We start from the raw sequence: 25,556 nt of genomic DNA, 5'->3' as shown, positions 1-25,556 counted from the left end.
GCATGAAATCAGCCACTAGGGGTCGCCTTTGAGCTGAATCACAAGCAGTAGTACATGTGGACACTGAGCTTCGCAGGTCAAATAGGTGAAGTATTGCGCTGGACAGTAAATGTGATATGGTGTGCCTTAACATGCCTTACATTGTTACGAACATCGTGTTTGGAGGAATAATAAAACGATTAAGTGTAGTTTATCGTCTCGTGTAGGTTTCATCACTAAGTTTGACCTCTCTATCAATATTACTATATGTAGAGATCCAGCATTGGTGGAAAACGTATTTAGATACTTAAATATTTACAACAACAATAATAATAATAATAATAATAATAATAATAATAATAATAATAATAATAATAATAATAATAATAATAATAATAATAATGGGGAATATTATATTTATTTATATAATATTTCATATTTCACATTATTATTATTATTATTATTATTATTATTATTATTATTATTATTATTATTATTATTATTATTATTTCTCTTGGGATGTTGTAGGCTACTATTATAAATGTTGTAGTTTTGTGACGAGAGGTGTCGTGCAGGCCGGTGGTGTTGGGTTTCATTTCCCGGGTGGGATCAGTTCAGTTCGCTCCTGGTTTTGTTCTGTGTTGAAGCCCTAACGTGGCGGCGCCTGGTACTTCTTCAAACTCTGAACTCAAATCAACTGCTGCTGCTTCTGCGAATGGATAAAGACTACGTGTTTTCTCGCCATCGGGACCATCTGCCAGGTGCACAGCCTTCACGAGCCTCCGTACCATTACAATTGTCAACATGAAGCCCGAGAGGGAGGACATCCTTTTTCAGGCTCTCCTGTTGATCCACAGTAAGTAGACGGGAGCTTGGTTTGTGCAGCATTAAGTGCGTGCATCCATAACTTAAAACAATTATTGTTGTAAAATCGTAGCCTATCTAAGAAAAAAACAATCTACACCTGTAAACATTTGATTAAATTCATATTCATTCATTGTTTTCCATATTTCCTCTTTTTCTGTGAGTTAATTCAGCTTTATAGTTTAATTTCACTTTTATCTGAGTATGTATTTTTCAGACTAATATTGAAGCCAGACCTGAAGCTTTTCTCCCGTCCTCCACCTTCACACACACATTCCTGTCAGATGAGTTTTACTGACTCAGTGTCCAAACCATCAAGAGTCATTCTCTTAACTGCACACTATGAATATTAGTCAAAGAGTAGACTTGCCATTAATGTTTTCAATCGGGAAATTGTGTGTTGTTGATCTCATTAGCTGAATTATTTTATTAATTGAACCAAATTCACCTCTTGTTTTATCTGAATGTAAAGCCTTCCAACATGTGGGAGTTACACATTTCAACACTATATGAGGTTGCAGTCTGACAGGGTCTGTTGAAGTGATTATTACTGTTCACACTCCCACTGTTTCTGTTTCAGTCCATGTGGCCTGCCTCTCCACTGCAGGTATGTTTCTCTTTGTGTGTGCATTTATGAATTGTATCTATTCTTTAGTAAATCCAGAATGCTTCAGAGTTTTAACTCTCTCCGTCCTTCAGTGTCGGGTCAGTCGGACAGCAGCAGCAGTGTGGTGGTGGCAGGGTACAATCTGAGCGCTCCCACCGGGTCCAGCGTGGTGCTGCAGTGTGTGAGCGGTCGCATGGTGTGGACCAGGGACAGGGTGAGGGACAGGCAGAGGGTGGTCCACTGGGACATGTACCGGACCCGTCCAGACTACGCCATGGAGAGGGTGCTGGACATGTTCTCCGCAGGGATCCAGAGGATCTACAACTCCTACAACCAGGGCCGAGTCGGCCTCAGCCAAAGCGCCTTCAGGGATGGAAACTTCTCCCTTGTCATCAAAGGTCAACCCCACTGTCTTTGACTCTCATGTATGTAGCTGTTGATGAATCAGTCGAATTATAATTGACATTCCTTTGTCAGTCTGATTTATCACAGCTCTATTTTTATGCCATTTTCACTACTGCTCCCTCAAAAAAACAAGTTGCATAAACTTAAATATATACTTTTATAATACTTTTATACTTTTAGGATGTATTTTGTAACTCTCCATCAGTTTTGGTTCATACCAGAATCAAAATCCAAATGTAGAAGAATTGTTCTTGAGATGGGTTTTACATCAGTGACCATAAATTGCCTTCCTGTATTTGTTGAATTTGCATTTTGTCTGGTAACCCAGATCTTAATGTATCCCATCTCAAGAGACTTAATACTTTAATTCACAAAAATGTGCTCTGTGGTCAGTCTTTGTTTTGGGCGGGGTGAATCACCACATGTTTCAAAACCTGCTGTTTTAAAAAGTGCATTCAAGGGCTTGTGGGAAAACTCCATAACATCCAAAATGTGTAAGGTGATGTTTTTTTTCCGCATGTGATCACAGACGTGCAGATGAACGACAGAGGTCTGTACTCCTGTAACCTCCACCATCTCTACTGCCACCTGTACGAGACAGTCAGAGTGCAGCTCAACGTCACTAAATCACGTACGTATCGCACCAACAATCAGCATCCTCAGACCCAACAACTATGAAGCTGACTCGGTTTTGTCTTTTGCACACATAAAGGTCGTAAAGAGCAGCGCTTCTGGGACGGACACAAGGCGGTGTACGTGGTGCTGCTCGGTAGCACCGTGGTGCTGCCCTGCGTCAACCGGCGTAACGTGTGGACGGACTGGAGCGAGGAAGAGGAGGACCAGCAGGTGAGTGGACTGCCGTGAGCTTGTTTGTGGGTTTTCTTCAGACGTTGGGTCTCAGTCTAGACTTGCTTTTCATTTAAATGCGATTGTGTGATATTTGCTGAACAATGTACCTCCCTCTCTCACCTCTGTGTCCTCCAGGTGGTTCACTGGGACCGTCAGTCCCCAGGGATCAGCCACGACCGCGCTGACCGGCTGGTGGACCTGTACGCCTCCGGGGAGCAGCGTAGCTACGGACCGCTGTTCCTCCAGAGGAAGATGAACATCAGCAATCAAGCCTTCTCGGACGGAGACTTTTCACTTTCCATATCTCGCCTGCAGGTGTGTGTGTGTGTGTGTGTGTAAACATGCTGTGTGTGTGTACATGTATACAGTGTTTCCAGAACACGTGGAACCTTCATTAGTAACGCAGCTCTTTATTGCTCCATCGGGAAAATGAGGTCGGCAGTCAAAGTGAGTTGAGCTCCATCTTTTTCTTCAAGACACTAACGACAGTAACATACCAGACTAAACCTGTCCAAAACGACTTCCTACCGGCCCCCGCGTTGTCATTTGTAGTGATAGCAAGCAGGGAGAAGTTTACAGACACGTTTTAAGAATCTCCAAGTCCCTGGTATTTTTTGATAGAGCATATAAATCAGAACATTTTGGTTAAATGCAAGCAAAGCAGGCTCAACAAGGTGTTGTTTTATGTTAAAAAGTGACAATGACTGTTGTCAGTCGCTGTAATTATCCAGGCAAGAATGCGATGGATCATTTCTCTATCGGCCTCTCAGAGTTTTGAAGTGTTTTCAAATCCCCATTGCACAAATGAGTGTTAACTCGACACAGATGTGGACAAACAGTCATTACTTGACTCGACAAAAAATAATGAAGCTTATAAGCAGTGAACAAAGTGAACGAAACATGCCTGCCTTATTCCGCTATCTGTGGGATGCTAGCACTGTGTAGTACTTTTACAGGCAACCATTTAGCATTCATGTTAGCCACGCTAGCAGCACGTCTCTTAGAATGACAATGTTGGCGGGTCATCCTACCACTTTGATTCCCATCAGCCCCAGCTGGACTTTGTGTGTGCAACCAATCAGTAATATCACAACATGCATCCATCAATCGATATTCAAACTTCGAGGAAGCTGTGTGTGAAGCCAGTCCACTGTAGCTCCATATCACTCAACTTTTTAATTAATAATTATAAATATAAAACAGCAGAAAAACCTTAAGTTGGATTTAGGTGCTGTCTTATGTTAGTGGTTTTCATCGGAAGGCACATAAAGTATAATATCAATATGTGTGTGTGTATGTGTGTGTGTGTTTGTGTGTGTGTGTGTGTGTGTGTGTGTGTGTGTGTGTGTTTGTCTGCCTGTCAACACACAGCCCACAGACCAGGGGATGTACTCCTGCCACCTTCATCACCATTACTGTGGTTTACACGAGAGAAGAGAGTTTCACCTCACAGTGGAAGCACCAGTGATTCAGACCACCCTGCCAGCCAAAGCACTGCCCAGCGAAGACAAAGGTAACACACACACACACACACACACACACACACACACACACACACACAAATATACAATACATCCACCCAACACAAACACTGGCTCCAGTCGTCAGTGTGAGTGCCATAGCAGAGAAGATGTTTTATGACTTAGTGGATTTGAACTATCATGTGTATAATTAGGATAAAAAACACCCACATCCGTTGTTTCCTTCACTATTCCCCTCTGCCGTCTTGTTTTGTCCTCATGCTTCATCTCTGCCTCAGAATGTCCACAGAGCAAAGTTACAGTACAGAGGAAGAAGAGATGAGAGGAGGAGGGGGGGCTCTTACGTCTGAACTTTTCTGTTTATTCACAAGAGATTTCTTTCTTGCGCCGTCAGCCTGTCTGACGCCAGACCCCTGAAACCACATGCTCCCTCTGGACCCAGTCCTCCAATCCTCAACCTCATCACCTTCCTTCTCACCCTCCGCTCGCCACTATTTCACCATCATGCCCCTAAACAGTACTTTTTCTTTGTTATGCATATATGGGCCATGAGGGAGACGTTTGTCTTCAGTGCATTTCTGCTTTGTTTTCTGCTTGTTCCTCTCTGTTTCTCCTCTCTCAATGCTCCTGCAGGTCTGTGCTTTGACCTGAATAAGAAATGATTTCTCGAGGTTCATAGAAAGGGGGGGGGGGGGAGAGACAGAAGAGATCACGTTGGCATGCAAGCTGCCTACCTCAAATTCTTGTGGAATGAGAGAATTTTTCGGTGCATGTGTGTGTGTGTGTTTCCAGTGAAGGTAACTGAAGCAAAGCCCATAATGACAGATATATCAATGTGGGAAAGTCATTGAAAGAGGTTTAGGAAATTAGAAATGCCTGTGGTCAAGTCCATCTGTGTGTGTGTGTTTGTGTGTGTGTGTGTGTGTGTGTGTGTGTGTGTGTGTGTGTGTGTGTGTGTGTGTGTGTGTGTGTGTGTGTGTGTGTGTGTGTGCGCACCCAAGTGCGATCTCATTTCGGTGGAATTTCTCGGATGAAATCTTTGGACACAATTCATCTTTAACTCCCCGACTTGTATTAATACAGTAGGATTGCTCCATGGGAATTTAAATGGTAAGAAACTAAATGCATACATGATTTATCGCCACTGCAGGAGTGGGTTTGCACAGTTTCTTCCTCTTTGCTCTCAACCCACTGTAGACTTTTCTAATCGTCTTATCTGCTCCCGTTTTGCCCTCTCCGACTGTCTGCTGCTCTGTTGATTTTGGCGCAGCTTGACATTCTGCAGAAGTTTCACTCTTCCGTCCAGCCTTCTCTCTTTTTTCCCACATGCTCAGCTTTGTTTATTTTCATCACACTCCTTTCACTCGCTCTCTTCCATTTTTTATTCTTTCTTTTTGCCTTTCCTTACGAAGAAAGAGAAGTGTTTTTGGTGGGGGTTTTTATGGACAAGAGCAGGAAGTTTGCTTCATCTGCGCCGCAGCTGACAACACAGACAGACTGAGACGGACAGTGATGAAGATTCTTGAGAGGCAGATGCACAAAGAAAGAAGGAGGGGCAGGGGCGAGGAGTCTGTTGATGAAATAAGGAGAGGAGATGTAGGTCATTCCTCCCTCCCTCCCTCCCTCCCTCCCATCAGAGTAATTTCACAGGAAAACCAGTCTAAACACAAACACATATGTTCCCATCCAGCCATGAGTCAGCAGTAAATGGCTTTAAACTACATAAAAGGATGTAATGTGATGAACATGTTGTTGTCGTGTTCTCTGTATTTGTTCATTATGCTCGTGTTTGGGATCAAGGACTTTTCTAGCTTCTCTTTGAGAGGCAAACCTCGGGAGAAACATCTCAGCATCCCCCTTCTCTCCCTTGGCTCTCCTCCTCCGTTCCACCCCTCTGTCCTTCCTTCACTCCTCTTCCTCTCCCGACGTTTCTGTGTTTTACTGCCAGGAAAAGTAAATCACACCATGGCTTTCTGTCTGGATTCCATTTTGGCTCAAATATGTTGAGTCTGAGGTCCACAGCTGCTTCTTGCCTTGCACTTTAAAAAAGAAAAGGGCAAAATGAAAGCAGGCTTTTTTTTTCACCCCCTCTGCTTCGCAACACTTCGCAGGACCTCATATATCACCTCATGCTCAATTATTCCAGCCCTGGAAATGTGGTCAGCATTTATTTATAGCCAGAAAATGTCATTGCATGAAAAAATGTTTTTACGATTCACAAAGTGTTAGAGCTCATATGGAATCGCACACACACAACAACAAATGCACATGCAGCCACATGCACACGGAAAAGGAAAATGATTTTTGTTAGACGTGGATTCTCCAGCGTTTGATGTAGCGTGACACTGTAAACACACATTAGACACAAGCCACAGAATGCCCGCGGAACAGAGACCAGATTCATTTGATCCAGTCTTTGTTCAGTTTAAAAACAAAATGGTAGCAAAAATGAGGTTATGTAAGACATATTGGTTGGGACTAGATGATTAAAAAACAGATGTATCATTCATGCACTGAAAAGAGAATATTTTCTTCTTTAAATTGTTTCCTTTTTTTAAATGAAGAAATCATCATTTTTTCCCACAGTTTCAATCTGGTCACTTGAGCTAAACATGAGCTTGCTTAACAAGCTCATAATGACAACATGTTGATAGTTTGCAAATTGTTAACACTGTTGTTATCTAAGTTTAGCCAAATACAATGCTCAGCCGAGGTTGATGGAAGTGGTCGCTGAAATATTTCACAACTTAAAACTTAAACCTTAAAGTTTGCAGTGGATTAAGTGTTAACCAAAAATAGAACAAGTCATCCAAAGAGGGATCTGAATATGCCCACATGTTATGAGAATCCATCGAATAGTTATATTCCAAACGACTCAAACCTACAAAAGTCAACTGTTTAGAGGAGTTACAAGAAAAGTCAAGGGGTCAATATTGAACAACTATTTAACAGGGAACCATGAACGTCTGGACCAAAGTGTCAATCCAACAAGGAGATAAAAGAAAATTGGCCTGCTGGTGGCGCTAGAGGAAAAGTCAGAGTATCACCAAAGCAAATAGGATTGATTCTCTAGTTGTCGTCTGCTTAAAATGTCCAAGAGTTGTCAAGATTTCAGTCCGGACTGAAGTGCTGCATGGACACAGGGAACCTGCAGAAAGTTAGCCACTCCACAAACAAAGTGTTGTGTTACTCATGAGGTGTGTCATGTCAGTTCGATGTCTGATCTTGTTGATTCGAGAACCTCCCGATGACACATGCTTCTGTTTATGAGAGAAAAGCTGGAGAAGAGCGGAACATTAACTGCTGACTGTTGTGATCTCTGCTCTGCTCAGACGCCACTAAGCCTGAATCACCGCGAGTCATCAACGTTATTCTGCCAGACCAGAGACACCACTTTCTCCTGCCGCTCGGCTACGTCCTCACCTCCTTCCTGCTCCTGGCCTTCATCATCCTCATCATCATCCTCATCACACGCAGACGTAGAACCAAAGGTCCGCAGCTGCAGTCCCACTGTAGATTTACATTAACATTTTCTGGATCTCATCTCATGTTCTTGTGTTTTCAGAGTTTTACCCCCAGACATCCATGAGGTGAGAACACACACATCACGCACACACACACACACACAAGCGTTCCCTTTAACACACACTTCTCTGTCTTACCATGGTAGGTCCAGCAGAAGTCACAGCAGCTCAGAAGAGTTTGAGATGGACGTTACTGAAGTGACTGTAAGCAGTCGGGAGGAGAGAAGACTTGGTGAGTCAGAAGAAAGAGGGGGAAAGTGGCTTTTGACTCTATTATGTGTTTTGACTTCATCCTGTGTGATCTTAGACTACAAGAACAACCTGCTGAGAGAGAAGGTGCACACGAACACTCAGCCGAAAGTCATTGATCTTGACAAAGGTAACGCACACACACACATGCAGAATCAGCTTTCATGCCTCACTTCCGTCCTCCTCAACCTAATTCTGTGTCTTTTTTTCTTTGTAGAAATGCAGAAATTTTCCAAGTGAGGACGGGACGTAGAAAAAGCAGACGTGGAGTCACTGGCTGGTCCAGAGGCTGCACTCCGAACACGTCCACGCTGCCGCCTGCACAGGCAGGAGAGACGGCAGGAGACGTAACTTCATGAAATGCAGAAAGTCTTGCGTAGGTCTTGTGTTTTCAAAGTGTATTAGACGAAGAAAAATTGATTTGTTTTCTTTAATTGTGCTCGGACCACTGTGCACGGCACAATAGCGCCACCCAGAGGGGAGCCTAAACAGAGCCTTGACTATTAAATGGAGGAGCAATTTCTGCATAAACTAAATAAAGTTGCGATTGAGGGAATTGGAAGTATCGGCTACATTACAGCTTTGATCATTATTCCTCAAGATTCACAAAATATATTTTCCCTTCTTTTCTACTCACATATCCATCTTGGCTTAACTGACTGGACTGAAGCACCACTGAAGCTGCTATCAGTGTGTCTGCTTCTGTAGGCTTCGATTAGCTGCACGATAACTGACCGATGAAGCCGTGTATGAGTAATGTTTTATTTCGCTGCTCAGACTGTGTTTTTGCGCAATTTTACTTTCTTACGTGTATTAAAATGCAATGTTTGACGCAAATGTTTAACTGAAGTCGGTTATTATTACATTGTTGCATTAAATTGGCTTGAGTGTTATAAACTATGCCAATGGAGAAATATGTAATGTTTCGATGTTATCCTTGTTTTGCCATCTTATTTTAGATAAAAGATATTGAGTCAGGGGATAGGTTGATTGATGACTCTAAATTGCCCGTAGGTGTGAATGTGAGCGTGAATGGTTGTTTGTCTCTCCATGTCGGCCCTGTGATAGACTGGTTACCTGTCCAGGGTGTACCCTGCCTTCGCCCAATGACAGCTGGGATCGGCTCCAGCCCCCCCGTGACCCTAAATACAGGATAAGCGGTAGACAATGGATGGATGGATGGATGGATATTGAGTCAACAATTTACCCCAATAACTTGTCTCGAGCCACCATGTGATTTTGTAGAAAGTAAACTCTGTCTCTTTGTGGTTTCAATTACATTCATGTTCACACTTTGCTGCTGATGTGGGCCTTTTTTGAATGTTTTGTGTTTAGCCTGCACCTACTGGTAGCACTCATGAGCATATATAGTAAAATTGTATCAGCATAGCTATTTGTTATGGTTTGTGTATTGTGCTTAACAGACAGCCACACGCTAGTACACGTTACGTACATAGTTCATTTATTCATTCCTTTGCGTCACAAACAAACAGTCCCTGAATTCAAGACAAATGGCTTTTTGTACATGTTGTGGAGTTTGTTTTGTGTCCTTTTTTCTAGAAAATACATGACACTGTAATATACTTAGAATTTTTAAAAATGGTAGAAAACCCTGGGCTGTCTTGCACCGTTGCACAACTGTTTCGAAGAAAGCAGCTCTCAAAATCGCTCAGCGTGGACCCTGTTTCTCTCCCCCCCACACACACTCTGACGCACACACACACACTCTGACGCACACACACAATCTTAAGTACGTGAAAAAGAGTTACAACATTCACAGATAAAATGGGTTTATTTACCCGCTATCTGTCTCTTTCTCACACACACACACGCACACACACACGCACACACGCACACACAGTCAAATAGACACAGAGCCTAAGAGGAAATTAAATCATTAAGTAAACCCAGGATCAGAGGACATTTGGGGCTGTGCTGTGTGTTTACAATTAAAAGGTAAGCTACAGATACTGTAGGATGATAACCAGGACACTGAGGGAGAAAGGACTCGCTACAGGCGTTTTGGACATTGGGGAGGACTTGCGTTGTAGCATTAAATTCACTTTGAAGTGATCATCATGTGTGCAGTTGTTCGTGAGTCAGAGTAACATAAAAGCGGAGGTTCTAGATGAGATGAAAACAAGTCATGAAATAAGAGAATACACCCCAATAACAATCAACAAGAGGAGAATCTGAAGATCATTAACGGAGTGCAGCGAATGCGTTTTTGTCTTCGTGTTCATCAAAACAATCTACCATCCTCCGACGATGGTAAGTTACTATGCCGTTGAAGAAGTTGATTTGGTACACGTACTGTACAACCTGCACTCCAAGTCTCTGGAGAAGAGTCTGGCGTGTGTTCTGAGACTCAAACTGGGCCAACACGGTCTTTGTCAGCCAGTCACACTCGTCCGTCAGACCGGGCGTGTGCTCATGTTCAGGGGCAGCCGCCGTGGGACCATCTTCCAATATTGAGTGTCATGTGGTCCATGTTGCCAGTTGGTCGGTTTTAAATACAAGGTAAACCCCTACAGGGGTCCATGAACACAAAAAGTAGAGCGGTATAATATTTAAAGTTCTAGAAAGGCAGCCACATTAGGCTGACTGAGAAAAAAAAATGCCCATCTCTTTTGCTCCCTCTGTTCCTCAGAGCCTGATCCAGCCTGTGATACCTTTGTCACACACGTCAAAACGTCAAACTAAAGCATAGGGACCCACTCCTCATGATTGGTCAGAAGAGATGCATGGTGGGAGTTGTGGAGGTTCCTGGCAGGGCTGGTTAGCTGTGAGCTGGGTGGTTGGTTGTTTTGGGGTCTAGGTCTCTCAGTTGACCACAGGTGCGATGTAGTCCTGGTGGGGGCTCTCTAGATGGGGTGAGCTATCGGTAGCAGTAGGGTGGGGTGAGTGGGAGACCCCTGGTCCCGAGTTGCAACTCACACAACCCTGTGAGACACAAAGATACAATCAACATGTGTTCCTGTGAGCAGAAAGATTACTTTGTGGTGAGTGCCTGCGATCGGAGATCCCAACCTGCGTGTCTATCTCCTGCGGGATGGTGTGCTGTTGGATCCAGGGATGGACCTCAGCCAGCTCCTCCTTCTGCTCCTGGTTCAACCAGGGCTGGAGGGGCTGAAGCACCCGAAGCTTCTCCCTGTCCTCTGCCAACACCTCGTTCTGGTCCCTGGAGAAGAGAAAAGACAAGATACAAGACCAGTAAGAAGGGTTAAATCATCTACACATGTAAGACAATACATTTTCTGGAATTTACATTTACAAAAGGAGGGACTGCCATCCCCAAAAGATGGTGATTCAAATCAAACTGATGCACTACTTGGGTTGAAATGTTGCTTTTATGGTCTCGTTTCAATGTGTGATCCCAAGGCAAATGCTGACATTTTATTTGTCTTCATCGCGAGAGGAATGGAAATGGTATTGTGCATGTACCTGGTGTGGATCTGGTATGTCATCATGACATGCTCAGGCGTCTGCTGGATCATGTCCCACAGCGAGTTCTCCGCCCGAGTGTCGAAGCCGTGTTGGTTTTCTGCCGGCGCCTCCTGGCTCTTACGGGCTTTGTGCGATGTGTCGGATGAATCATTGCTGGCAAAGTATTTGCTGCTGTTGCTGCTGCCTGTAAACCAGGGAATGCTCTTCATCAGTCACTTCAACCTACTAGTAAGTGAAACTGTTGCTCTTCTGTCTTGCATTGTCCTCGACTGCAGATTTTTTCTACTATCAATCTTTTTTTTGTTTTTCTTTTACAAATATTGCCGAGGGGACAGTGTTTGTTTATGTGTGTTGAATGCTTGTTTTCCCTCTTACCAGTGTGTGAGGTGGAGGTTCCATTGGAGCCAGATCCAGATCCAGAGCCCAGGGAGCCTCGGGACTCCCCTGACCCAGACCCTGAGGCATTGGAGCCGGTCCCTGACCTGGCATCCTCCTGCAGCAGCATGTCGAGCAGCTCACTGGATGTAGACTGGGCATCATGGTTCCCAGCCACATCAGGGTTATCACCCTAAACAAAGCAAAGGTCAGAACAGCCGGTCAGAACTAAGTCAAGTGCTTGTGCTGTGAATACATTGTAGTGTATTTACCGGGCATGTATGACTGACCTGATTGTCATGATGTTTGTGGAGGCTGTCTGCACGGTTGTGCCCGGTGCTGCTCTGCCCTTCACTCAGCTTTGGAAGCTCCTCCTGCAGCAAGTTGAGCTGCAGCGGAGAACTCGAGCGAGAGCTGGAGAATAAAGCCCGGGGACCAGCTTCCTCCTCCTCTTCCCCGACAGAGGAGCTAGCTCTAGGTGAGCAAAACAGAGGGCCCGGGCAGGTCTGAGTATGGGGGCCAGGCTGGGCTTGGAACTGGGGCTGAGGGAAGGGTACATTCTCAGGAGCAAAGCCTGCCATGGTGACAGGTGCTTGGGGAAACATGGAAGGAGCAGACTGTGGGTAAATGGACGGGTAACCTGGAGTGAATGTTGGGTAGCTGGGCAGGATGACAGCCATAACCGGCGTCATGTAAGGGTTGATGGCCTGGACAGGAGCAATGGGCTGCATGTGGGGAAAGTTCTGGGTATTCTGCAGATTCTGAAAGGGCTCCATCTGGAATCGCTGCATGCCCGGCAGGCTCGGAGCAGACTGCATCATATTGAAGTTGTAGCTGAGCTGGGTTTGGTCAGGAGGCTGCAGCACCATGGGGATTGATACAGGCAGCTGTTGTGGTCTTGGCGGTTGCGCCGGACCAGGCTGCTCTGCCATCATGGGGAAGAATGGAGCCTGGAGTGGGGGTGCCTGGCTGTAAGACACCCCCATCTGGGGCTGGGAGGACTCTGAGGAGGGCCAGGAGGATTTTGGGACATGGCGAGGAGGGCCAGCTGGGGAAGCATAGCTGTCGGAGGAACCCTGGGGTTTGGGGCGCTTATGTCTGGGCTTTCCTCTCCGAGAGCAGTTCAACCCACCAGCACTCACTGGGCGTAAGTGGTCGCCTGTGGTGAGACGGATATTCGTTCGGTTAAGGTGTCCTTTAAAAATGTATATTTAGAGGTCACTAAATCCACACATGCCGTCACATTTATATATAAAAACATACCTGGGGTTTGGGAGTGAGCCATCGAGCTGTTGTCCAGCTGCAGATAGGAGCTGTAGGGGCTCTGCAGGATGCGATGGCGGAATCGATCCACATATTCTTGCTCTTCGTTCTGTGTATGAGCTGACAGCACCTCCTTGGTGAGACCTATAAACCTTCGTTCCTCTGTGGAGGGGCTCGGAGTGGGACGGACCGGGGTCGGAGCAGCATCAGCAGGCTCGCTGTCCATTGGGACGTCCTCCAATGCCGTAGCCTCTGTGGGAGAACATTGAGGAAAAAAACAACTGTCAATAGACGGTTTACAGGCATTTCCTCCTAAGAAATTCCTAATAGATAATAGGGATGCAACGGTTCTCAATATAATATTTAACCGTATGGTACGCCATGCGCGGTTCAACATGCAATTGTGAATTGAGGTATTTTTTAGAACCGTGTACGTATTGAACCGTGGGCTAACTCTATTGCATCACTAATAGATAATGATTCAAAATATTTCTGAAGAAAGATTTAACTGTCATGTGCAGTTTACTAACCCTCTGAGACCTGAGGGACCCTTCAATCCCAGCTAACATTATTGTCTTTAAGAGGCTGTAGTGGGCTGAGGAGGGAATTTCCCCACAGCGTATCTGGGATTTACTGGATGTACTGGCATGTACAAAACTGCAAAATTGGTTATTTCAGCCATGATTGATGAATCTTTCAATGTCTACATGAAGGTAAGTGCCGTCCCTCTCCGGCATGTACAGCCTCATTTGGTGTCACCTAGAGTGAAGATATCATGGTATCATATGAAACTACTTCCTAATGAATCCACCGGTACCAACCATGTCATGCTAGCTTGTCGGGAAGGGGGCTGAATAATGTTCCAAATATAGGCCAAAAACCATTAATTTTGTTGCATGCAGTATACATTATATAAATATCCCTGGTCTCCCCCTTAAACAAAGAAAAAAACAGGTCTATGTGGGTCTCTAAGGATTAATATGCAAGATATACAAAACAGTTGCAAAAGAGCATCTGACTGACCACCAGGATCTGACACACATATGTAGGGGTATATGTACCTGATTCAGGCTGTGGCACATGGACGATGGTGCTGCTGTACGAACACTGGCTGGTGACAGAGACTACACTCATGGCCTTAGTGGACATTGTGATGTCTGTCAGAGGTGCTCCAACAACCGCTGCTGACGACGGGGCCACCGACGCCGCAATGTCCAACACCACTGGTCGATGAGGAGAAACAAGTCTAACAGTTAATGTGACCCAAATAAGCCAAGAGTAAATTGTGTGTTGTATGTCACATGTTTATACCATCTGAGCTGGCCTGAGCTGTGTCAGTGGCTCCAGCAGGCTTGTCATCTTCTGAGGAAGAGGATGAGGAAGAGGAGGTGGCCAGCGAGTGAGAGTCACTCTTTCGTTTGAGGGCTGGGCCTGTACAACTCTCCAAATATCTGGAACACAAGCACACACAATTAATGTTGACAGAAATGATGTTCTCTAGCATGAGATGTACTGAAATAATCGATAAAAGACGATGCAACACCTGATGATGTTGTCCACACAGTTGATCTGCTGATAGGAGGGAATGTGTGTCTGCTTCCTTCCTTCTTCGGGTTCTCGGACCTTAGGTTTAGAGACCTTAGGGGGCAGACGTGCTGTGGGAATAAAGGATACTTTTAATATAATATTGAATTATTTACATAATAAAATAAAGTATGTTTTGCGTTTTGTATTCGCACTTGGGGGTGCATTACCTTTGGCTGGTTTGCCAAGGAGACTGATTTTGTGGTTGGAATCCAGGAAAGCCTGCTGACCCCAACCCTTGACTCTATTCACATCAGCACAGATCTGCTGCAAAGTCACCTGCAAAAACACCCATACAATGTTTTGCATTATTATCATCCTTGGCGACACCATTTCCACTGGCTTCCTGGCTTGTGATGACACTGTGATGTCTCACCGGTTGCTGGTGCGAGTCCTCCCACATGTTCCCGTTGCTGTCACTTGAAGAAGCAGCGCTGATGTAGTGCTCGTGAGAACCGTTACTACCCAAACTGCCATAACCACTGGAACCATTGTTATGGACCGGCTGTGGAGGAGAGACACAATTAAGTGAAGTTACTGGAGAAACGGACGCAGAAATAGACAGTGTTTGTATTAATAATCTATGGATATCTATTAGAGTTCTCAACGGGCCTGAAAATTACAGCCCGACCCGACCCGGCCCGCGGGTTTTTAAACCCGAACCCGACGCAGCCCGACACACCAGCATGAATTGTCGGCCCGAACCCGACCCCCCGCGCGCCTGCATTGTTTTCCTCATACACTTGTTATCACGATCAGACAGACAGCAGACGTGAATTCAAATGAAACTTAAGGTGCGTGTCCACAGGGGCGATTTTAAACGCGAGTGGACGCGCTGCTTCCCGGTATTGCACACTTGGCAGGCTGCCACGAGAGGATGATTGACAGGCGCTCTCCTTTAAACAACACATTTTTGCGAGCGTTTGCGAGCGTTCCCGAGGCGGCGAGTCGAGCCCGGCGCCTCTGATTAGCATAAAGTAGATTCGACTTCAACTTTAGGCAAATGAGGAGCGGCCAACTCGCGCGCCGTCTCTCGACATTCGCCGCGACGCTACCAGAATGCATTGCACAGCTTTTCACATAGACAATGAATGGGACGCGGGGAAACACCGCTGCCTGTGGACACGCACCTTGACTCTGCCCCATGAAGCAGGCAGCCAGATTGACCAAACGTGAACAGCGATGATTCACAGCAAACAATATATAATTTACAACCTACAATTTTTTTTATTTTTTAATGAAATGTGTTTTATAAAAAAAGGAAGCCCGAGGCCCGACCCGACCCGGCTCATTTGCGTATTTTTTCGGCCCGGACCCGGCCCGAAACTTCGGGTCCCGTCGGGTTTGTCGGGCTGGGCCGACCCGTTGAGAACTCTAATATCTATGGTGTGTGGTCCAGGACTGCAACTTGCTTTCACTATCTATGAATCTATGTGTATATAAGTAAGCCAATATGTATATAGTTAGGCAATAAAAGAATGGTGAAAAAGACCCATAATGGCCATCAAGTCAATTATTATTAATGAATACACTATGACATCTGGGAGTGTGCAAAGGAACTTTTGTACAGCCTCGTCTCTACAATTATTCATCATAACATGTTACCGATTTGCAGTCTAATAATGCTTATAATCACGTATTAATCAAAGAATATAACTATACACATCAGAAACAATAAAGTACACAAATTCTGTCAGTCACTAGAATTTGATTCCCCCAGTTGGGCCCCACACCACAACTGTCCAATGTCCAAACACCGGTCAGTTGTTATTACCATGTTGACTCTAAAACGTCAGTGTCAACAGGAACTGAGAGGCAACAATGTATATATTTTTTCCATTGGCATTAACCAAACTCTCTGAGTCACTAGAATTGTATTCTATTAAATATTATTCTGAACTCCACTAACCTGCAGGAAAAGCTTATAGATCTTTGCTTGCAGATCTTTTATTTCCTCATGGCTGACTGGGACGTCCTCCGTAGTTGGTGCAGCAAACACATCCTCATTCAGTGGACTCCTGGTGACAAAAGATGACAACACGTTGATGTTTATTAATTTAATAACCAATCACCAACAACAATGCTACAGCGTTTTCCAAATAAAATCGGGCAGTTACAGGAGAGGCAGTGCAAATATCAAACCCTCGACCTGAGCACATAGAAAGCAATAAATAGACTGTAGACTTTAGTTTCATTTTGGGCTGCTGCTACTTACGTCCTGACTTTGTGCCGTCCAATGATGAAGGCCACTTTGCGGCTCCAAGGGTTGATGTAGCTGGACCAGCTGGTGTCCAAGGTGATGTGGTCTCCATTCTGACAGCGAAGACGTACCGGGGAGTGCTCAAACGGAGACTGGCCGGCATACTTCAACACTACACGTGACATGGAGAGTGTGAGTGAGGAAACAGAAAAAGAAACGGGAGTTGTGAAGATGTAGCAGACTATATTACTGATCAGTCACTATAAGCAACACTGTGTGAAACCTTGAGTGGATTAGGGGAACAACTAAGTTTTTAGTCACTGGTTAATCTAATTATTAGGTTTTCAATTAACCAATTATTTGTTTAGCATGTCTAATGTCAAAATCAATAAAATCAAATCAAAATCAAATTCTCATCTCATAATAATATGTTCTATTTTTAAACTTCCTCTTACCTTTACGGTGCATGGACAGCATGAGGAGTCGGTCGTCTGGGTGAATGCAAGTCAGCAACGATGTGCCAATCAGATCCTGGGGAAGGTATCCTAGCAACGGCACTGCCCTGTGGTTTATGAGCAAATTAGCTTCATCAACACACCGCCATGTTTAATTCTCAATGGAAACTCTTGATTGTGAACATGTTTGTGTGTGTACTGACCTGTCATCCACTTCCAGGAACACACAGCCAGGTGAGTGTGTGGTGGTGAAGATGCGCTTGTCCATGGGGATCCGAGGTGCTGCATGAGATCAATGATTGGAACGTGTCAAAGGGATCTCGTTACGTTACGGATGTGTGTCCAAACACAAGACAAAAAAAAAAGTAAATCAATTGTTGTCTACTATTCATTGGGAAAGGCTCCCAAAAATTGTACCCTCATATCCAGAGATGATGCGTTCAGCCAGCGCCAGACAGCACGGCTCCTCCTCTACCCCGCTGCTTCCTGTTTTCTGCACCGTCAGTAGGTAGGGTGTCACCCGAAACGGATTGTAGCGCATCTCACCCTCACAGTCCTTCCCACCCCTTAAACAAGCAAATTAAATTAAACTATTAACCAGCCGTTCTTTACGGAAATATTTTGGTAAAGATTGCTGATTTTGGTCTTTGAATTAATGTTCTGAATAAATCTGTAGGATTCATATTTCCATATTTATTGTGAAATGATGAGTGAATTTAAGAAAATCCTAGAATATAGATACTGACCTGATTCTGCAGAAGAAAGACTTGACCTGGGCAGAGTCAAACAGGACCCCCGCTGAGACAAAGAACAGGGAAAAGTTAGTTATCACCCAGTTCTTTGGATACTTTCAATTACCTGCAATAATTCAATTATATATATAAAAAAAACACTTAAATTAAGACAGAAAATATCTATTACACATGGTTGTGAAATCAAATTTACAGAAAATCTAAACAGAACATGAAAAAAAAATGTAACTTCCAGTTATTCATATGGAAGTTACAACTACCACACCTAGGGAAACAATGCAAAAAGCTATATAGCTGCAAAAACTGCTATCATAAACTAAACAAATCATAAAAAAGAGAAAACATAAACAAAAAAGAAAGCCTTTTCAAAACATGATTAAAGCACCTGTGTGAGAGTTACTCCAGGGTGGGAGATGTGGCTGGGCCGTGTACGAGTAGAAGACATTCACATCCTGGTGGAAGAGCAGCTCCACAAACTTGGCCGACTCCAGGAACTTCCTCTTGCAGCAAAGGATGCTGGGAGTCTGCTCCGATGCGTGCAGCACACGGCCGCTCGACAGCGAGAAAACCACAACGAAGGAGTCCTATAGACAGACACAGAAACGTACGCACGCACATGTAGAAACACAACCACACAAGCGAGCCAAGTCACGGACACACAAAAGCAGTGAACACACTCACACACATGCCAAGGCGTGAGGCAAATAATCATGTGCATGTATGTATGCGAGTGTGTTTGTGAGTGTGATTATACCGTGTTTTTAAGGGTGTGTTCAGATGTGACTCTCTCCAACTCATCCAGGGTGCAAACAGTGGCATCTCTCCTCTCATCCTGGCTATTTTGCATCAGCAGTTTGTAGTAGTCGCTATTGGCTACAGAGGACAACAAAAACACATGCTGCTTTGAAACAAGACCAAATAATAGCAGGCTTGTTGGAGAGAAAAAAGGAGAAAAACCCATTTCGTTACACTACACTACCATTTCAAAGAGAAACTAAGCGTAACATCGGCTTCCGTTTTACCTTGTACTTGTTTGACACAGTTGAGTGCGTATTGTAAGGCCTCCACAGTGCTGGCTTTGCTGCGATTGCGTTTTTCTGATGGAATCCTCTTCTTCATCTCAGCCACGGTGACCATCACCTCTCTGTGGGCCTGCCCTCGGCTACCATCCGTATTCTCACTGCTTCACACACATCCAGAGAGTTGGACTTAATTAATGCAGTAGCAAACAGGTTGTAAGCTCTGATTTAAAATTAATTAAATTTGGATCTAAAGTTTTCTGGGGGTTTGTTCTGTGTGTACCTAGAGATTAATATTGCAACGGTATTGTAGAGTTGACTATTGGTGCTTTCACAAAATAATAATTTGGTTTAGAAATTAGAAATGTGGATATAATGTCAGAATGGATAAAGGCAAACAATCGAACAGACTTGTCTGGCAAGTTCTAAAATCAGGAAAAGACAACAAGTATGCTGTATTAACAATTCCACAATCTAAAACTATGTTAAAATTAAATGATTTAATATTGATATATTTCACAGCCCTGTTCTCCATGACAGTTTTGATTCTGGGGACAGTGAGGTGAACTGTCTCAGACGATCTGAGAGGTCTGGAGAGTTCATAGCAGAGCAGCAGATCAGAAATGTATTTTGTCCCAAAACCATTTCAAACCTAATAAACTAACAATAAAAACAGTTTGACAAATGGGCATGTGGTAAAATTACAATCCAATATGTGTAAATATTCATCACAGTTACAGACAAAATGTTTCAACTTTGACCTTCCGATGTGTGCATTCATGGGTTCACTGTAGAATTAGCAACATGTAATGTTTTATTTATTTATTTGTTTGTTTGTTTATTTCGGGCATGTCAATTAAATCTCATCACACTTCATCTTTGTTCAAATAATAATGTAACAAGTTATCCAGCCAAACTATTGACTTTTTTAAAAATCTGTATGATCAATTTGACTGAGTACAAATTTATTATGGATATAGCTGAATGCCACTGCTATGGTGCATTTTAAAACTTGTTCTAAGATGAATGAAGACATGTGGCAGCATCTAATGTCACTGTTGTACGATGCATATACAAAGAAGTTAAGGCACAATCAGGTAAATACCTCTTGGTTGAAGCTGAGACACTACCAGGGCTGTGATTGGCTGAGGAAGAGAGGTCATGCGATCCACTAATCATCTCCTCGTCTTCCTGCCCCACTTCTCCACCTGAAGCTCCGCTTTCCTCCCCCCCGAGGGGCTCTGAATGCACCCTTCCGTTCTGTTGCCCTGACAACAACTTTGCCTCATCTCCACTTCCTCCTGTGGCTGATGGAAATACAGGCTCCTCCCCATCTGGACCGCTGTCAACTCCAGGCATCTCTGTGGTTTGGTCAAACATCAATACAAATTTGTCCAATTGTCAGTAGGGTTCTTCATATGTTCAGTGAGGTTTCCATGTGGTGACAATAGATTGTTGTTCATTCAATCAGCGTTGAATGTAGGATGTGAGGATCTGCCCTGCACACTGTAAAATAAAAGGAAATAATGCGAGGTGATAAGAAACAGTATCAAAAGAGGTTTGCAGAAACATTGAAAAAAATAACACATTTCTTGGAAACTTTCTCAGCTGAGAGTGTTTTGAACAGCCTTCATTTTTCCAGTGAATCATCAAACCCTCTCAGAATGAACATGTTGTACAAAACTCGGACACACCTACGTTTGGGAAGTATGATTTCATACAATGAAAAGCACAGGAGTAATTAATAACATTAGTGATTGCTGCATTCTATTCAGGTGTGCCAACTTCCAGCTTGGCTTCAACTGGAACACTGGAGGAAGCAGATCATAAATGTAAATAGTTAAACCTGTGCTGAGCTTTTCCTGCTACAACTGTCAAAATATCTACTGAATAAGGGAAATCCCCAAATTAAAATGTCAAAATCTTCAAAAAGTCAGACATGGCAAACAACGACAAAAAAAAGAATGTAAAAACAAAAACAACAACCTAGACCTCTGGACAACAAGACCATGTTTTTCACAATGTAAAAAAACCACAATGTTCTCGTTATCAAATGCTGTTGGACTGACTATCAAACTGGCTCACTGCTTTCTGACTGACTACCATTTTAAGATTCACATGTGGGCCATATTCCATCTATCAATACTGCCAACATTAATAACAAAATAATAATGTGATATGGGATGGGACGATAAAGGATTTTATCGTGCATGATATGAAACATAATTAACGATCATGATGCATTTCCATTATCAGGATTGAAAAAGCAGTTTGGCTCGCTATCATTGTAGAGAAAAATAGAGCCTGATTAAAAACTACAGGATACAAAACAAATACAAAAACAAAATGATTTATTACGTAAGGAGACCTTATGATTCATGATGATCTTATTTCAGATTATTTGTCACTAAAAATTATTTTAACTAAAATAAGTTATCTTAACTGTGATGCAATGAAACAATATTTGTTCTTAATAAACTATAAAGTGATTCCAGTATGTTTTAGTGCCATTTTAAGCACATTTTGATGATTGTAGGGATGATATCGTGAATCACAATTATTTTGGCCAACATAATCAATGTAATACAAGCATAATCAGTGAGAAACTTTCCTCATCTTTCCCCTGATTCAAATACAGCACAAATCCCCTGCAGACAGATAAAGATTAGGCTAACCCATCCCACATAGGTTCAAATTCAGACACAGTCCAAATGGCCTGTTTGTGTTTATGGTGTATTTTTCAGAAATCAAGCCCAAAATAATAATCATTACAAAGAGAACTTAACTAAATTAATTTAGCTATTCCAGACAACTGCCTTTGGGCAGCCATCATAAAAGCAGTTATTAAAAAAACAAAGAAAAACTACAGCTACCGCCACACACAGCTATAATGTCTCGAGTAAAAGAAGGATAGCTTATACACTCCGAATTGAGCAAGCTGGTTATGTAATACTGCAGTGACGACCTGTTGAACGACACAAGATATTTTCACTGGCTCTTTTTTAATCTCTCAGTGCGTCTCCCTCTTTGTCCGTGTCTCACTTGTTTTGTCTCACTACTGTGAATCAGAACCAGGTTCATTAGGCCAAGTACGCACGCACAAACAAGGAATTGTGCACTGTTTTTAACCTAAGCAAAAGCTAGGACAATATAAATAAGAAATTAAATTAAGAAAAATAAAGAAATAAAATGTCTATAAACAAGTTGTAAATAAAACAAATAGTGCTAAGAAATAAATACCGAATAGACTGGATGATTATATACAGTATTTATATGTAAATATAAATATATATTACAAATTAAATAAATATATATTACAAATTAAATGTCCTACATTTTGACAGAATAATAGGTTGTACATATTTTATACTATATTGTATATACAGTGTACAGGATTTATAGATTGACAGATAATATGTACATTAAAAAACTAATTGTATATTATAAACTGAAAAATGACAATATAATGGCAGCATTGGATATTTTTACCATGAACATTTGCTTATAATATCTACGTTATTGGGGGGAAAAATTATGTGTGTGTGTGTGTGTGTGTGTGTGTGTGTGTGTGTGTGTGTGTGTGTGTGTGTGTGTGTGTGTGTGAGAGTGAGTTAAAGGTACAGACAGAAGAGTTGTGGCTGCCCTGTCGCCAACCTTCAGTATGTTTATTGTTTACAATCAGATTACACCAGTTTAAAAGCTCACAGCTCATGTTCTTTTTAATTTAGTAACTTTAAACATGCTATAGTGCTGTGAACATGTAAACTTATATGCTTCAATTATATGACATTGTATAGTTCCATGCTATTTTTTTTATTTATTAAATTGACAATTAAACTAACTATTATGAATCTCTTCTCATTCCTTTAGGTGATGATAATAATAATACAAATATTACTATCAGAATTATTGTGTAATGCTGTATTTCCCAGGGCAACAACATTTGGTTATTAAATCACAATGTTGGCCTATGTAAGGACACAGATTGGCAAAATATAAATGTTGTCTGTCTACACCTCATTGTTATTGATTTCACAAATGAAAATACTGCACTTGTTAAGATTTTGGTGAAAATGGGCTTCTGTCAAATATGTATGTGTTGAGGTACATGCAGTCAAAGGTAGCATAGGGACCCTGTAAGGGCATCTATATATATATATAGGTGCACCTCAGACCCCAGCTTACTACTACAATTGACTAAACATACACAAATACAACTCATATGAAAGAGCTTTTCAGCGATCATGCCTACCTGCTTAAAAGGCTTTCACCCAGTAGAAAAGAAGACCTTCAATAACAGCTCACGACCCACTGTTCCTACTCAAAACAAACCTGACACTAGTTTGACGACTCACTACCCCCTCCCTTCATGAACCCAGTAACCTTAGTAAACCCAGTAACCTTAGTAAACCCAGTAACCACTACTAACGTGACACCATCCACGTCTTCAGGCTTAACGCCGGCAGTCATGTACGCTCCACCACCTACAACTCAAGCGCACAACTATGGCGTTATTGAAACGTCATTACTGCGTGTGTTGATTACGTTTATGACGCACGAACATGTGAATATCAATACAGAATGTGAACATTGGTAAATCCGAGCACCAGTAACATTGTAAGTAAGATACGGTTTCGTTAAATATTGATCACTGTGTAACGTCATCTGCAAGTGCATACGCTAGTATGATGAGTGCACTTGTGATTTGTGTAAGCGTGTCAGAGCAACAGTAGCTAACGTTCAGGTTAGTTACTTCACCGCTGACGTATGCAGAATAAGACATTATTTAGTTAACATATCAGCAACACACACTAGCGACCACTGCTTACAGCCAAGTCACGTTGTACTATTCGGAGTTGTGAAGTATCCCGCTAAAACTACACGATACACAATGAGAAGAGTATGCTGGGATTAAAATAAAAAAACAAGACAACGGACATATTTCATTTGTTTACATCCTGTTCTCTCTGGTTGGTGCCGTGGGCGAGGTGACTAGCTTAGTCTGTTTAGCCAACTCGCTAACGACACCTCAAATCACGGGTGCTCTGATGGGATATTTACCTTTTATGAATCCATGTTGGTCTCCGCTTCAATATCCGATAAATAATATTCTATAAAGTTGATCACATGGCCGCACTATAGGTATTGTTTTAATGATGTCCAAGTCACGTACGTTAGCTAAACCGTCATCGATTTCGAAGCGCTTCACACATTTGTGCAACGTGAGGCCGCCGCAATATAACCCCGCCCACTCCACGGCGATTGGACAGAATAATTTGCATCTGTCATATGATTGGACGTACAACCGGTCAGTGGGCGTGTCTAACCATGTGTTCTGTCTTGTCCTGCTGGTTCACGTGGAACTCAGTGTTACGCAACAGAAGAACAACAAGAGCGCTGTAGGCTGCGCCAGCCCCGATCCACTACTTGATCGTTGCATCCACCCTCTACTACTGAATGGACAAAACAGCTATACGGTTCAGTTGATGCACTTCACACATCTTGTTGCATTTGACAAGACATGTCGACTTTTATTTTTTTGTAATTTGTATTGAATTGTACATACTGTCATGGTGCTCATATGTGAATGTTTGCCTGTCACCCATGGCCTGTTCATATCTGTTGGTTTTGGAGCATTGGTCAAACAAAAACGAATTAAAAATGCCACCATAGGTGCTCTGAGAATGCTACTTTGGTGTTGTTTTATTTATCTCATACAGTGTTGTCTGTTATGTCTTTGACATGCATGTTAATAGAGCAGGCAAGAGGATTACTAACTGGGAAAAGCCCACTGCCCCAGACTCTCAGCGGTTCAAAAGAATCATTCCCCATGTGATGTTTGGAATTAGCTTATTTACACAGTTCATTTGTGCCTTAGGTCCACCTCCATGATCAATCCAGACCCGATTGTTGTTCAAAGTTTTATGGCTGGGTCTCATGGGTCTGCTAGTAAATAGGCTGAATGTTCATAAGAGAAAGCTAGACATAAGATGGCATTGGTAATAACAGACCATTTATTTTTTCTATGGAAAAGTTAGCAATGACGTAACCCTACATAACTGCTTTTCTTAGAATATTTCTGGTGTCAGTGAGAGTCAGGTGGTGGCCAGTGAGCTGCTCAGCAGTGAGCACACTATATGCAATTTAATGAATTAATAAGGAAGTGTGGCTGTATCCGGCTCCAACAGAGGAATCAAGGATGATACAGCCACCAATAACGCTGGACCAGCACTAGCCATGTGACAGCAAGTCATAGCGCTAAGGTTGATAAGAGTAACCTTTGTCACTGATAGATAAAAAACAAACTAAAAAAGCAGACGCTTTGAGAATTAAGTTGCATCATCTTCTTTTCTTTCTTTTTTTTGCAAAAGGCATTCATGGCCAAAGATGCACTTATTTTCAAATCCAGTCCCAGATGTGAGACATAAGCAAGGGCTGGAAGTGGCTGGGTGTGGACATAAGAGAATGATGACAATTCCACACTACTGTGATAAAAGCCTGTT

General features: G+C 42.9%; 2 protein-coding genes across 3 annotated transcripts; one reads left to right on the top strand and one right to left on the bottom strand.

The window, feature by feature from the left end:
* The first annotated feature begins 600 nt into the window (after positions 1-600).
* Positions 601-9,664, top strand: LOC311030710 (matrix remodeling-associated protein 8-like). Its single transcript, XM_084036644.1, has 12 exons — positions 601-835; positions 1,424-1,450; positions 1,543-1,848; positions 2,385-2,486; positions 2,568-2,701; positions 2,840-3,019; positions 4,076-4,217; positions 7,518-7,676; positions 7,751-7,775; positions 7,856-7,941; positions 8,017-8,088; positions 8,176-9,664. Exons 1-12 carry the CDS (start codon positions 784-786, stop codon positions 8,196-8,198), a joined length of 1,308 nt encoding a protein of 435 aa, XP_083892770.1. The 5' UTR covers positions 601-783; the 3' UTR covers positions 8,199-9,664.
* On the bottom strand, positions 9,398-24,272 carry per3 (period circadian clock 3). Of its 2 annotated transcripts, none has more exons than XM_084036592.1 (22): positions 24,115-24,272; positions 20,159-20,559; positions 19,057-19,217; positions 18,789-18,907; positions 18,420-18,618; positions 18,029-18,080; positions 17,700-17,848; positions 17,486-17,564; positions 17,283-17,389; positions 16,843-16,999; positions 16,537-16,645; positions 15,004-15,132; positions 14,798-14,906; positions 14,587-14,698; positions 14,355-14,494; positions 14,105-14,266; positions 13,044-13,295; positions 12,071-12,939; positions 11,781-11,973; positions 11,403-11,589; positions 10,989-11,139; positions 9,398-10,901 (listed from the first exon to the last, which is right to left on the bottom strand). In XM_084036592.1, the coding sequence occupies exons 2-22, from the start codon at positions 20,431-20,433 to the stop codon at positions 10,782-10,784; spliced, it is 3,831 nt and encodes a 1,276-aa protein (XP_083892718.1). In that variant the 5' UTR covers positions 20,434-20,559; positions 24,115-24,272; the 3' UTR covers positions 9,398-10,781. The 2 variants fall into 2 exon arrangements, with proteins under 2 accessions (XP_083892718.1, XP_083892719.1); XM_084036593.1 differs by having other exon boundaries at positions 19,057-19,214; positions 24,115-24,271.
* Positions 24,273-25,556: the final 1,284 nt, after the last annotated feature.

The sequence above is a fragment of the Eutrigla gurnardus genome (genome assembly GCF_963514095.1).
Source record: "Eutrigla gurnardus genome assembly, chromosome: 2".
NCBI lineage: Eukaryota > Metazoa > Chordata > Actinopteri > Perciformes > Triglidae > Eutrigla > Eutrigla gurnardus.
The sequence above is the reverse complement of the archived record's forward strand: the minus strand, read 5'-3'. Positions and strand labels throughout refer to the sequence as shown.

What these genes read in the sequence shown, in the direction of transcription:
- LOC311030710 (XM_084036644.1), top strand. Translation starts at nt 784, where the DNA reads ATGAAGCCCGAGAGGGAGGACATCCTTTTTCAGGCTCTCCTGTTGATC. An exon ending in AGGAAGAGGAGGACCAGCAG is followed by an intron (nt 2,702 to 2,839) that starts GTGAGTGGACTG and finishes TGTGTCCTCCAG; the next exon opens with GTGGTTCACTGGGACCGTCA. An exon ending in ACGCAGACGTAGAACCAAAG is followed by an intron (nt 7,677 to 7,750) that starts GTCCGCAGCTGC and finishes TTGTGTTTTCAG; the next exon opens with AGTTTTACCCCCAGACATCC.
- per3 (XM_084036592.1), bottom strand. Translation starts at nt 20,433, where the DNA reads ATGTTTGACCAAACCACAGAGATGCCTGGAGTTGACAGCGGTCCAGAT. An exon ending in CTGTGTCAAACAAGTACAAG is followed by an intron (nt 18,908 to 19,056) that starts GTAAAACGGAAG and finishes TGTCCTCTGTAG; the next exon opens with CCAATAGCGACTACTACAAA. An exon ending in ACATACCAGATCCACACCAG is followed by an intron (nt 11,140 to 11,402) that starts GTACATGCACAA and finishes TCTCTTCTCCAG; the next exon opens with GGACCAGAACGAGGTGTTGG.